This window comes from Pseudochaenichthys georgianus, chromosome 15 (assembly GCF_902827115.2).
Source record: "Pseudochaenichthys georgianus chromosome 15, fPseGeo1.2, whole genome shotgun sequence".
NCBI lineage: Eukaryota > Metazoa > Chordata > Actinopteri > Perciformes > Channichthyidae > Pseudochaenichthys > Pseudochaenichthys georgianus.
Window position 1 is genome coordinate 19,377,814 of NC_047517.1, and position 12,588 is coordinate 19,390,401.

At 42.3% G+C, this 12,588-nt stretch overlaps 1 protein-coding gene across 3 annotated transcripts in view; it reads right to left on the bottom strand.

Annotated features, from left to right (window-relative positions):
- Positions 1-12,588, bottom strand: part of micu1 (mitochondrial calcium uptake 1) — a 43,832-nt gene that overhangs the window by 21,825 nt on the left and 9,419 nt on the right. For all 3 annotated transcript variants that reach the window (XM_034101049.2, XM_034101045.2, XM_034101046.2), the window contains exons 4-5: positions 11,655-11,817; positions 943-986 (exon numbers count right to left, since the gene is read on the bottom strand). In XM_034101049.2, coding sequence (XP_033956940.1) covers positions 943-986; positions 11,655-11,817 — 207 coding nt within the window. The remainder of the gene's footprint in view (positions 1-942; positions 987-11,654; positions 11,818-12,588) is intronic.

The following is a 12,588-nucleotide window of genomic DNA, read 5'->3' on the forward strand; positions in this document are numbered from 1 at the left end:
CTAGTTTACTTATATGGAAGTATATAATATATAGAGTAATGCCCATCTATAAACCAGTTTACATATTCATTTTTAGATATTATCTTTGACATTTATTCCCGCTTCATTTCCCAATGTGTTTCTTCGCTACTTGACTAAATAGGAACCATACTTTTCAAAACCTCACCTATAATTCATTCTCTTTGTATGGATATTTAAAACCAAAGCACTAACGTATAAACCCTAATTATCAAGTGCAGACTTAATTTTCTTAAAAAGAAACTGCATGAAATAAGGATCAATATTTAAGAGTTATGGGATCATATCTGACAAAACTTTAAAAAAAGACAACATAATAATAATAAATAAAGACCACATTTTTACTGAATGTTTTTTTTCACTTGGGACTACTCTTTAATAAAACAACATATTCAATCTTTCAGAGAGTTAATAATGTTTTGCAAAGAGATGTTACCATTTCTTTAAATGTAATTGTTCAGATCTTTAGGGCGCATAAACACATTAAGTCATCTGTGTTGTTTTTGGGTGGGTTGTAGGAGTGTATATTTTTAAACTTGGCCACATAAAACTGGAATTATCGTCATGGCCAACACCACAATGTATATCTGGAGTAAGTGAAGAGAAATGTGTTCATTTGTATTTTTGGATGAACTGATTCTTTAAGCAATTATTGACCTTGGTAAATATAGGGAATAAACCCCTCTGGTAAACTGGGGAAATAAATAAGCTCCAAAAAGACGTTATTAGTACAGCTTTCTGGGGAAATGCAATTCTCATTGAGTTTGCAGCATATTTATGAAATCAAAAGCTACTTTAAACTGAATTTATGAGGAGGGGCTGAAATGTTTCTAAGACATAATTTGAATAACTCCCTGCTGCTGATGTTTTTTATTGCTCAGGTGACCCTTTGTCTTCTGTAAGGACATGACGCCCACTTCTTACCTTTCCATCATAGCGCTTCACAATGAACTGATCCAGTCCTAGACCTGAAAAAAAGAACCAGAGAGAACATCAGCAGACGTACAGATTAGACAAATAGATGAGTCAAACATTTTAACAAACAAGATGTGAAGCCAGCTAGTTCCACAGCAGGAGCATCAAGATTTATGATGCGGATCAAATGTATTCACTTGGTGTCATTACTGAATCAGTTGTAACCACTGACATGTGCTCAAGATTAATAACAGCCATTAATAACAACCCATTTCCACACCACTTAAAATAAACAATCATCAGCATTCATCTTTGACTCTTGTTATCATCAGAAAAAGTTTTCGACCAGCATACCAAGATGTGCAGTATGCAGTGTTTATATTCATATAGAAAGTGAAATGAAGGTGTTTGGTTCATTGCTAACACAATGTCAGTGTATGGATTTTATTGTCAGGGATTTTAACGTGCATGTCTGTTGTATCTCTAAGCCACTAGCTAAAGACTTTCTTGATGTTGTAGATGCTTTTAACTTCATCCAACATGTATCTGGCCCCACGCAAGAGCATGGGCACACTTTAGACCTAGTCTTAACCCATGGTGTGACGGCTGTCGCCTTGCCTTCTGCATTAACCGACCTGTGAGCATTCTGTGTGTATATATATATATATATATATATATATATATATATGTGTGTGTGTATATGACTGCCTTTAGGTACTATGGTGTGAAACACATTGAATCAGCCGCGGGAGGTGTGAAAATGTGCCGTAAAGCAACGACGGTGCGGGACACACCAACCTGAGTAGGGCACCGCGAATGACCGACTGCCTCCGACGGCCTCTGACTCCCAAAATCGGGTAGGTGTGTCAGGGCCTTTAGACCTCACAGCTGCCTTTGATACGATTGACCACTCCATTCTTATCTCTCGTCGAGAGCAGTGGGGCCTCAGATGATTTGAGGCCAAATATCATATTTAGATTTTTTTTTTTTCTTTCATATAATTGTAACGCAATACATGATTGTCTCTAAAAGCCTTGTCTATACATTACAATAAAATAATTGATTAATTAATTAAAATACAAATTGAAGTTAGTGGCTATTATAGGCATAAAAAGACAGAAATGTATAATTTTTTTCTTTAATATAAATGTTTCTTCTGCGCGTTAAGTGTCCAAACCGGGCTTGTCTGGATAAGCGCATTTTTAAAAACAGTCATTGTCCATGCCGGTTTCGGTTGGATTATTTGTCACAGTTGCTCCAGATCGGTCTCCTCCATTTTGTAGATTATTTACGACTTTTGAATCCACATAAACACATCGGCAAAATCCGGCTTACTTTGAGCACGTGTTTTAAACAGTTTAATCCCTTTGTGAATTGTTTCCACTTGCGCCGTCCTTTAATTTCTCCATACAGCGGGAATCCAAATGAATTAATCCTGAGTCCAATAACCATCAAAGTCACTCCAATAGTGCTCCTTAATTACGCTTTCATCCTCCTTTAACAAAATACATCACATTCATCCAGTTTGTGACAGTAGTTGTAGCATTTTGAGACTTTGAAACTTTAATTACCGCTGCACCATCGGTGTCTGATTTATTAAAACAACAACATTGTAACTGAGAAACACTTAAATGCTACATTTCAAATGTTTAGAATCCATCACTAAATTCATGGCAAACCAATTTTAACGTCATGCAATAACACTAAGACGACATTAGTTGCATTGAACTGATCTTTTTAATAAGTTGTACTTACAATGTAGTGAGAAACATGGGCTTGTGCTTCACTGAGGATCTTTGTCATTCTGACAGGGAGGCAAACTGCAGTTATTACACAAACCCACACTGCTCAAACTTTGTAACTTTTCCTAAAATTGGTATATTTATTTATTTAGGGGCCTGAGGAATGAAGAGAAAAAAATATATGAGCATTTTATGAGCATGGGATTTTGACCCCTCATATAAAAACATATGCATAATGCTGCGCTATACTTTGTGGCCACACGCCGTTGCCAAGCAACGCTTATTGTTTAGGTGTCCTTTGATAAGCAGGCAGTCAAATAATTAACTAGACCTAGCTAGATCTGATAGATTTGGACATAAACGCGAGTGAAGTATAACCGGACACGAGAGAGGGATCAGAGATCAGAGATCAGATCAGCTGCTGCTGACGGATAACACGCAGCTCTGCATGATCACAGCTCCGCCACTGTGACAGACCGTTGAGTGGAGCAAAATTAAATACACTAATGCCCCATTCACACCAGCGCTTTTTCAGCTCCGGCTGGGAGCCGGAGCCTGAAAAGCGCCGGTTTTTCCTGTTCACACCGCAGAGGCGCCGGCTCTTAGCTCCGGAATCGGGTTCACTTCCAGCTCCAAAAAATTGTCAGTCTAGAGCAGGTGTCTCAGACTCCAGGCCCGCGGGCCAGACGCGGCCCGCGAGACAGTTTCTCATGGCCCGCGCATGGTAAACGCGTGGGCCAGATTAACACTATTACATGATATCAACAGATATCATGTAATAGTGTTAATCTGGCCCGCGCGTTTACGTTTGCGCTTTCAAATTGTAATTACATTTTTGGATTGATCCCGCTGCTGGCAGGGAACTGCTGCGCGCAGTTCCCTCGCCCCTCCCCCCTCCGAGGAAACTCCGCCACGTCAATCAAATGCGTGCAGTGAGTGATCCAAAAGTGACAGAGTGGAAGGAAAATATATCGCCCAGTCATGTCTACATCAAAACTTTCAGGGAAAAGAAAAGTCGATGATGACCACAGAAGATTTCAGGAGAAGTGGCAGACTGAATATTTTTTTGTCGAGTACAGGGGAAATGCAACGTGCCTTATATGCACAGAGAAAATCCCTGTATACAAGGAGTATAACGTCAAACGTCACTACTCAACTAAACATGCAGAGTATGCAAAATACCTGGGAGACGAGAGAGAGAAAAGAGTCATAGAGCTAAAAAAAAAAATCTATGGAAGCAACAAAATCTCTTCAAGAAAGGACGCAATGAGGCTGATTCAGCAGTCGAAGCTAGCTATGTGGTGAGTGAGATGATTGCTAAGGCGGGAAAGCCGTTTACGGAAGGCGAGTTTATAAAAAAGTGCATGTTGCAGGCTGCAAGTATAGTCTGTCCGGAAAAGAAGGGTCAGTTTAACAACATCAGCCTGTCAGCTAACACAGTGGCAGAGCGCATTTCTGACTTATCAAGTAACATATATGATCAGCTGTGCGACAAAGCCAAACTTTTCTGTGCATACTCTGTGGCTCTTGATGAGAGCACGGACATCACTGACACCGCTCAGCTCGCAATGTATGTCCGTGGTGTTGATGACAAGTTTGAAGTGACAGAGGAGTTGCTTACAGTGAAACCAATGCATGGCCAGACCACCGCTCAGGAGATATTCCAGAAACTGTGTGATGCCATTGCGGATATTGGTCTGCCATGGAAGAGGTTTGTTGGAATTACGACCGACGGAGCGCCATCAATGACAGGGAGGAAAAATGGGCTGGTGGCACTTGTTCAAAGAAAACTGGAGGAGGAGGGTGCGGAGGAGGCTATTGCTCTGCACTGCATTATCCATCAGCAGGCCCTTTGCAGCAAATGCTTGAAGTTTGACAATGTGATGTCTGTTGTTGTGAAATGCATCAACCATATCAGATCCAGGGGCTTAAAGCACCGCCAGTTCCGTGCTTTTTTGGAGGAAATTGAGTCAGAATATGAGGATGTGCTCTACTTCACAGAGGTGCGTTGGCTCAGCAGGGGAAACGTCCTGAAGAGGTTTTTTGAGTTGAGAACAGAACTGAAAGTATTCATGCTGGAGAAGGGTGGGATGGCTGTTCCCGAGCTGAGTGATCCCAAATGGCTCATGGACTTAGCTTTTCTTGTTGACATCACGCAGGAGCTGAATGCACTGAATAAGAAGTTGCAGGGCCAGGGCCAGCTTGTCAGTGCAGCATATGACAATGTCAAAGCATTCTCTACAAAACTGGTGTTATGGAAAGCCCAGCTCCCTCAGAAAAACCTCTGCCATTTCCCAGCATGCAAGGCTCTCATGGACAAGGGCACAGCATTCAGTGGTGAGAAGTATGTTGATGCCATTGTGAAGCTACAGGAGGAATTTGATCAGCGGTTTGCAGACTTCAAGACACACAGAGCCACTTTCCAAATGTTTGCAGACCCCTTCTCCTTTGATGCGGAAAATGCCCCTGGTGTGCTTCAAATGGAGCTCATTGACCTGCAGTGCAATTCTGAGCTCAAAGCCAAGTTCAGGGAAGTGAATGGGAAAGCAGACAAGCTTGGACAGTTCATGAGAGAATTGCCCCCTCCTTCCCTGAGCTTTCCAGGATGTTCAAGCGGACCATGTGCCTTTTTGGGAGCACATATATGTGTGAACAGCTCTTCTCCACCATGAACTTCAATAAGTCAAAGTACAGGTCCAGACTTACTGATGAACATCTTCAAGCCATACTAAGGGTTTCAACTGCTTCCTCCCTCAAACCAAATGTGGCTCAGCTGTGTGAGAGGAAGCGCTGCCAGGTCTCTACCAGCAAGGAGTAGGCAAGAGCAACTGTAAATAGTTATGTTGTGAAGAACCGTTCATGTTAAGAAGATGTTGAAGAACTGTTAATGTTGTATTTTTTAATACATTTTTTGTGGAATACTTGAAGCGGCCCAGACGTGCCCAGACTCTACGTCCAGCGGCCCCCAGGTAAATGGAGTCTGAGACCCCTGGTCTAGAGGCAAGAGCTTCGGAGCTAAGAGGTGGCGTCGCTTACGTCTCTCTTACGTTGAGGCGTGCAGGAAACTAAACCCACCTCCCCTGAACATGGGTCGACTGTCATGCCTGCCTACAAGCAGTAGTGCCTATAAACACACTTTATAAAGTCAGGCAACACTAACCAGGCTTCGTGTGATTCTGTTTATTTGTACCTTACTTTGACCATCCGTTCACTGTTATCGATCATTGTGGAGAGAGGCAGACGTGTTGTTTTGTATTATTGCAGCTATCGGATGCAAGTAGTCAGTTTAGCTTCGGTTGCTATGCCAACATCACCCGTTTTATACCAGAGAAACTTTCATAACAGCATTGTGATACCAAACAGTGTCAATTCAGACTGACACACATTCCCTTAGGCTAAGGGGAACTGGGGATATGCATCAGCTGCTTGTGTGAGTCGGACAGTGAATACTTTAGAGCGGCCGCTGCAGTGTGAGTTAACCGGGAGCTAACGGGAGAATAAACTCCCGTGGACGAGCAGCCAATACTGCAGCGGTAGGTAAATGCTGCAGAAACACATTAATAAACAATGAACCGTTATTCAATTTATTCTGGCTTCGTGTGATTAAAAGCAACACGATCATCGACCCGACGCAGTTCCCCGTTGTTGTTGTTGTGAGCGCCGTAATGGCTGCCGTTGGGGAGCAAATCAGCGATGTAAACGGTGACGTCATGACGCAGCAGGGGCAGCTCTGGGGCGCCAGTGGGCCGTGTGAACAGAGCGGGAGCTGAAAAGGGAAACCGGAGCTGAACCAGAAAAGCTCCCGCTCGGAGCTAGAAACTGAAAAGCGCTGGTGTGAAAGCTGCATAAGAGTTAGACCTAACACACTTGGCTAGTAAATCTACCCTGGAACAAGCTAAACTAGTTATAAATATATGTATTCTTTACTGTTGGATCACTTATTACAGGTTCAGCGAGCTGCACGAGACTGACGGGCTGTCAGGAGAGGGAGAGGAAAAGAGAGCACCCCGTTTATTTTTCCTATTTTATTATCCAGAATTACTGTAAACCTTTGAATAAAGTAGTTCATCTACTATTAGCAGTTTTTTTTAAATGCATTACTTTTTTCTCATTAACATAAAATAAATCTCACGTACCCCCTGCAGTACTCCAACGTACCCCTAGGGGTCCGCGTAACCCCATTTCAGAACCACTGGTCTAGAGCACTGTGTGGGTATCAGGGGCACTGCCTTGGAGTGGTTCAGGTCCTATTTGTCTCAGAGATCCTTCTCTGTTAGGCTTGGTGACTTTACATCGTCTTCTGCCCCCCTATCCTGTGGAGTTCCCCAAGGTTCTATTTTGGGGCCCATTTTATTTTCCTTATACCTTCTCCCCCTTGGACTAATTTTTAGAAAACATGGCGTCTCCTACCACCTTTATGCGGACGACTCCCAAATATACCTACACCTAAAAAAAAAAAACACCAGCTCTCTGATGCCCCTGGTTGACTGTCTTAATGACATAAAGGTCTGGATGGCGCTACACTTTTTAAACATAAATGAGAGCAAAACAGAGGTCATTGTGTTTGGACCAAATAGTGATGTCCCTTCCATTGACCTGGGTTCCCTGCATCCATATGCAAAACCCATGGTCACTAATCTGGGAGTCAAAATCGACAGTGGCCCCTCAATACATCTCCGACCTCCTAAAGGTGTACACCCCCTCAAGGGCTTTGAGGTCGGCTGATCAGCTGCTGCTGGTAGTCTCTAAAACCAAGAAAAAGACCAGGGGAGATCAAGCCTTCTCAGCGGTAGCCCCCAGGCTCTGGAACAACCTGCCCCCCCGATGTCAAATTGTCGCCCACCCTCCAAACTTTGAAGTCCCGCTTAAAGACCCACCTCTTTTCCCTCGCTTTTGAGTCAGTCTGAGCTATATTTTATCGATTTGTATGCTTTTATTGTCTGTCCATTGCCTTTATGTACCGTGTATTCATTATTATGTGTGCCTTTTATCTTTTCTTATGTGTGCCTTTTATCTATTATTGTAATATTATATGTTATTATAATGTTATGTTTGGTGTGAAGCACTTTGGTAAACCCTCTGTTTTTATTATGTGCTATCCAAATAAAGTGGATTGGATTCAGATGGAAATGAGTAGTCCTCACTCGGCATGTATATTTTTTCCAAACTGTTGTTTCTGTCATTTCTTTCTTTGCAAAAGGCGTTAACTGGTTTTGTGGCTAAATATAATTCCCCTCCCTGCAAGTCTAATATGAAATGTAATTTCCACCACTGTTTACTAGTCCTAATCAAATAAACTTCAAACATGAGATATTCATTTTACATTTCTGACTACAAAGTAATGTAAGTCAAACTAATAAACATTGTTGGAAAGATCGTTTTCTAAACTCTTGTGTGAAGCAGTTATAATCTCTTAAATGTAGCATGCAGTATTAAAATATTATACAGAATATTCCAAGAGTGGTTCTTGATATTACACTAAAGGACTGGTAGCACATCGACCTGCTGAAACAGTCTCTGAATCAGATTAACTTGATTTAACTGAGGGTGACGGTTAGTATAATCTCATTATTAAACTCAACATAGCATCGTCAGCGTTACAGAAAACCTTGTTACCTAAGACCTCTGAAAATAGCCTTCCACCTTTTTCTGCAGATTCAATTATCCTTTAACTTCAAGTCAGTCTCCACCTAAGGGGAGATTCACATTTCTGGGTCTGGATCACTGAGCTTAAGCCCACAGTTCATGACTAAATACTGGGTAAACAAGGTCCGTCACATTTGAAAGGACAAAACTGGTCTATCCAGGATTTCAAACTGTTCCACAGTCAATTCTGCTAAAGTTATAGGGAAAATACTATATCCATATGATAGATGGATAGATTCAATGGATGATGATCCAATATCATCTATAAACAGGGAAAACATTGATACCGCTCATTTTAGTTACGCCTTCATTTAGAAATTCCTATTCCAAGTCTGTCTCCATATTCATCAAAAAAAAATTATATATAAATATAACTGTATAGCCCCGTCACAAAGTTGTCAAATCATTTTTAGTTGCTTTTTGTGAGGTTATTTGGATATGTGAAATTGTCTCATATCTTGCAGGGGCCTGTATTTCTTTAATTGACTGGAACTACTTGGAGTTTGTTGGTTAACCTCAGTTTGGTTGGGGACTAAAGTGGCTGCCCATGAAGTAACCTTCTCTTGGCTTTTTCATCTGCTTTACTGAACCTTCTGTCATCCAACAGAGCTCTTAAATTGTGTTTTGGTAGTGCTAAAGGAAGGATAAGAGAAAGGAAGAACTGGGGAATCATAACGTGGGTGGAAGCAGTACTGGGTCTAAGATAGGAAGGCCAATGGGGGCAAAGCTGGGCCAAGTCTTGAGCATGGTTAACAGATGGAAGTGCTGAGGTGAGCAGGAAAGGCAGTGCAGACGTGACAGGCCCTGCTAAGTCCTTATTAAGCGCTGCTGCAGGCTTCCCTCATGTACTGTGGATGAATGTGCTGGACGTAATAATCCTCACACACTGTGCATTAATCCGCAAGTCTGTGATGGAGGCTAATGTAATGCCATATAATAAATCTCACAAATTTAAATTAATGTTAGTGTTGAATAACCTGATAATGACGATAGTGGTGCAGATCCATGTCCATGCCAAGTTAAGCTCACTGCCTTTCCAATCCTCCCATGGCTGGAGATCAAATATCTCTCACTGGCTCCATGTGTGACGCCTGAGATCTGCTCTGGTTTGAACATGTTAATTGATAGACCAACTGCTGTGCTGCAAGTCCCTCAACTCAGCACGATCGGACAGCCCCGTCACCCGCCCCCCCCTCCCTTAATAATTGTGAGCACAGTCAGAGGGATCGTTATACCATGAGTCTGGAGCTGCAAAGCATGGTGTCCCTGTAAAATGGATGGAACATGGGGTGGAGGCTATGTTGCGTAATATACATTTCAGAAAGGTTGTCGGGGTGTAATTGAGATACAAATCTCGGATGAGATAAAGAATCCATACCATAGACTGTATATAAAGATGGAGGCATGGCGGCTGGCTACAGGGTCATAATACCCTGCCCTATCCATGTTATCCATGGCCTAACAAAAAAGTCAAAGTACATGTAAAATATTATACAGTTTCTGTAATCTAATCAGTAGCGTGGCGTGGGAAAAAAATTAGGGGAAGCCAATAATACATCCTTTTTTTTGGGTCGGGGGTGTGGTGGTCAATGTAATAACGTAACCAGATGAGTGATTACAGCATCCGGTATCATTTTACACACATTTGTATCATACAGATGCAGGACTTACACACGCCTGTTATCTAACCGACAGGTCCGCACACACTCTCCAGCCGAAACTCTAATAAGCATTTCACAAACTAAATCAGGAGACCTTTAACCTTTTACGTCCGATTCGCTCCTTTTTTCCTCGCTGTACACAGCTCCAGTTTGGGAATTGGCCTGTCATCAGATTTGATTTGTTGTTACTGCTGTAGCGGAAGTTTAGTACAATTATGTTTGATTAAATACTCCAAATCTCCACCCTCCATAATTGCACTTGCTTCAGTTGCTTGCTACTTTCTAACGGCGGTGAGAGTGGTACAGTGACACTATCTATCCATCGATTAGATTTATGATTCGAAAATTATAAAAGTAGGGTAGACATGTGGATATTATCCGACTGAACAAAACGTGCATTTATCTAACAGGTTCGTTTTCCACTGACCTTATTTCGAGCTATTTTCTAAAATCCTATGGAGAAACCCCATTGCTTTTTTGTCGAGGGAAACCGAGCGCAGCTTACTTCCGGGTTTTAGGACGCGTCACTGCAAGACTAAGTTGATGCGATTTGATTGGATTGTGAGGTAAGGGAAGCCAGCCGCCTCTGGCTTCCCTTGGCATGGCCCTGACCAATCTCTGGCCGTTTCTCAATCTCGAGGATACTGGCTTCCCAGCCAATATTTCAAGGATGCTATGTCATCGAGTGCCGCCGAAGTACTGTTCCAATCTCCAGCACACTTGGAATTCCACCGAGGCCGCGTCCTTGGTTTGGGTGAAATTTCGAGGCTGCACATGGGTAGACTTCGCGTCCTCAAAATCCCCACAATGCTTTTGCGCCTGTTCCATTCTTCTTCGTTTTCCGAAGCCGTGGCTTGGAAGTATACTTGCTTCGTTTCTGAAGGAAGTGACTTGGAAGTACGCAACTACCAAGCCTGCATCCTCGAGATTGAGAAACGGCCACAGGTTGGCAGGGGCATGACGTTAATTTTAAATGAAATATTTCGTATTTATCACTTATTTGATGCTATAAATCTGATGCCAGACGTTATGATTGATAACTGTGACTGAATTAATTAGCTGCAAATTTGGACGCTTGAGAGGGAGAGGAGCTGTTTACTTTCTATAACAATCACAAGTCTGTACTTTAACATGTGTCAACTTGAACATAAATGTATTTTAGAGATATCCTAGCCAAAGCTACTGTGGTGCTAGCGGAGCAGCTAGGTGGCTTGTGCTAAAAGCTGTGGTTTTGCTTGGCTTGTGATTGGATCGTGCAGGTGTGTGGGCGGGACCTAGATACTAAGCTTGAGCTCCCTAAGCACTACTGTGCAGATTTAGGCTAATAGGGGATCTTTTAGCTTCACTTGTAGAGTGGAAAAAAGTAGTGATGCCATTGTACATCTACATAAAGTATATGTTGTAAAAATGTACCTGAGGGGAGGATTTCAATGCCAACTGCTCCCTTATAACAAACCTTTATTACTCTCTGTAACTGCAAGTTTATTTAATTGTAACTGGTGGACTATCTTCTAAATAAAGAATTCCAAAAAATAAGTGTACCTGAATCTAAAAAACACACAAAAGCGATAAAAAAAAACGTAATTAAGAACATAGAAACTATCTGTATCATGTGATTGAGTCAGTGATAAAGCCTAAGCAAAGCATGTAGAAGGAAGGAGAGGAGACTCACTCTCAGGCTGCTTCTCGTTAGGAGTGATGGAGCGTATGAAGTCCTGCGGCGTCATGTAAACCTCAGCATCACCGTGCTCGCCGATGACCTTCAGCGTGGCAAAGTAGCGAAATATTTTGTCTGGGGTTGAGTAGGCTCTTATCCTGTTCTCATACTCCATCACCTGCCAAGCAGAAAGGAACCACAATTAATGATCACACATGAGGCGGAAGCACCACTCTAAGATACCTCAGCATCAACCAAATCAAGACCCAGCTATCCATTCCTGTGTGCAGGAAAGTCAAATGAGTTGAAGTGGAGTTAAGAGGGTGAAGAAGTGATCAGAATAAAGAAGCAGGTGGTGAGAGAAAAACAAGTTGATGGACTGAGGGGGGGTAAGTATACTATCCTCCCGACTCAAGCATCCCGTAATCAAAACAGGAAATAGTGTTATCAACAGCATCGAGACTAACAAGGTTAACAAAAGAGACTGCAGGAACTATCATGGCCACACAAAGCTGTGACAACCACACATAAGGCTAACAGCATGACAAACCAGAGTGCAACACATTTGGAAATGGCTAAATCATTCAGCTCTGTTACACATATTAGCCACGTCAATGTTTGCCTTGACTCTGCCATTTGCTTTTCAGCAGAAAGTTTCCAACAAATGCAGCAAAACTGGGAAATTGTTACAGCGGTGTCGGTTTGGGAAACGAGCTGAGCTACACTAATCCACACAGACTGTTATTTGATGTGACACTGAATGATTGTGTACGCCACACAAACTCCCCTGTGGAGAAAGTCAAATACGTTACGCAGCTTCAACTTCTTGAAGCCGTTATCCACTCCAACTTGATAAGAAAAAGAGTGAGAAACAGACTTTCATCAAAAAGGATTCTCTTCTCGCGCCTGTTGCGATGATTGCGTGTCTCTTTGTTGGTTCCCCCTTTTA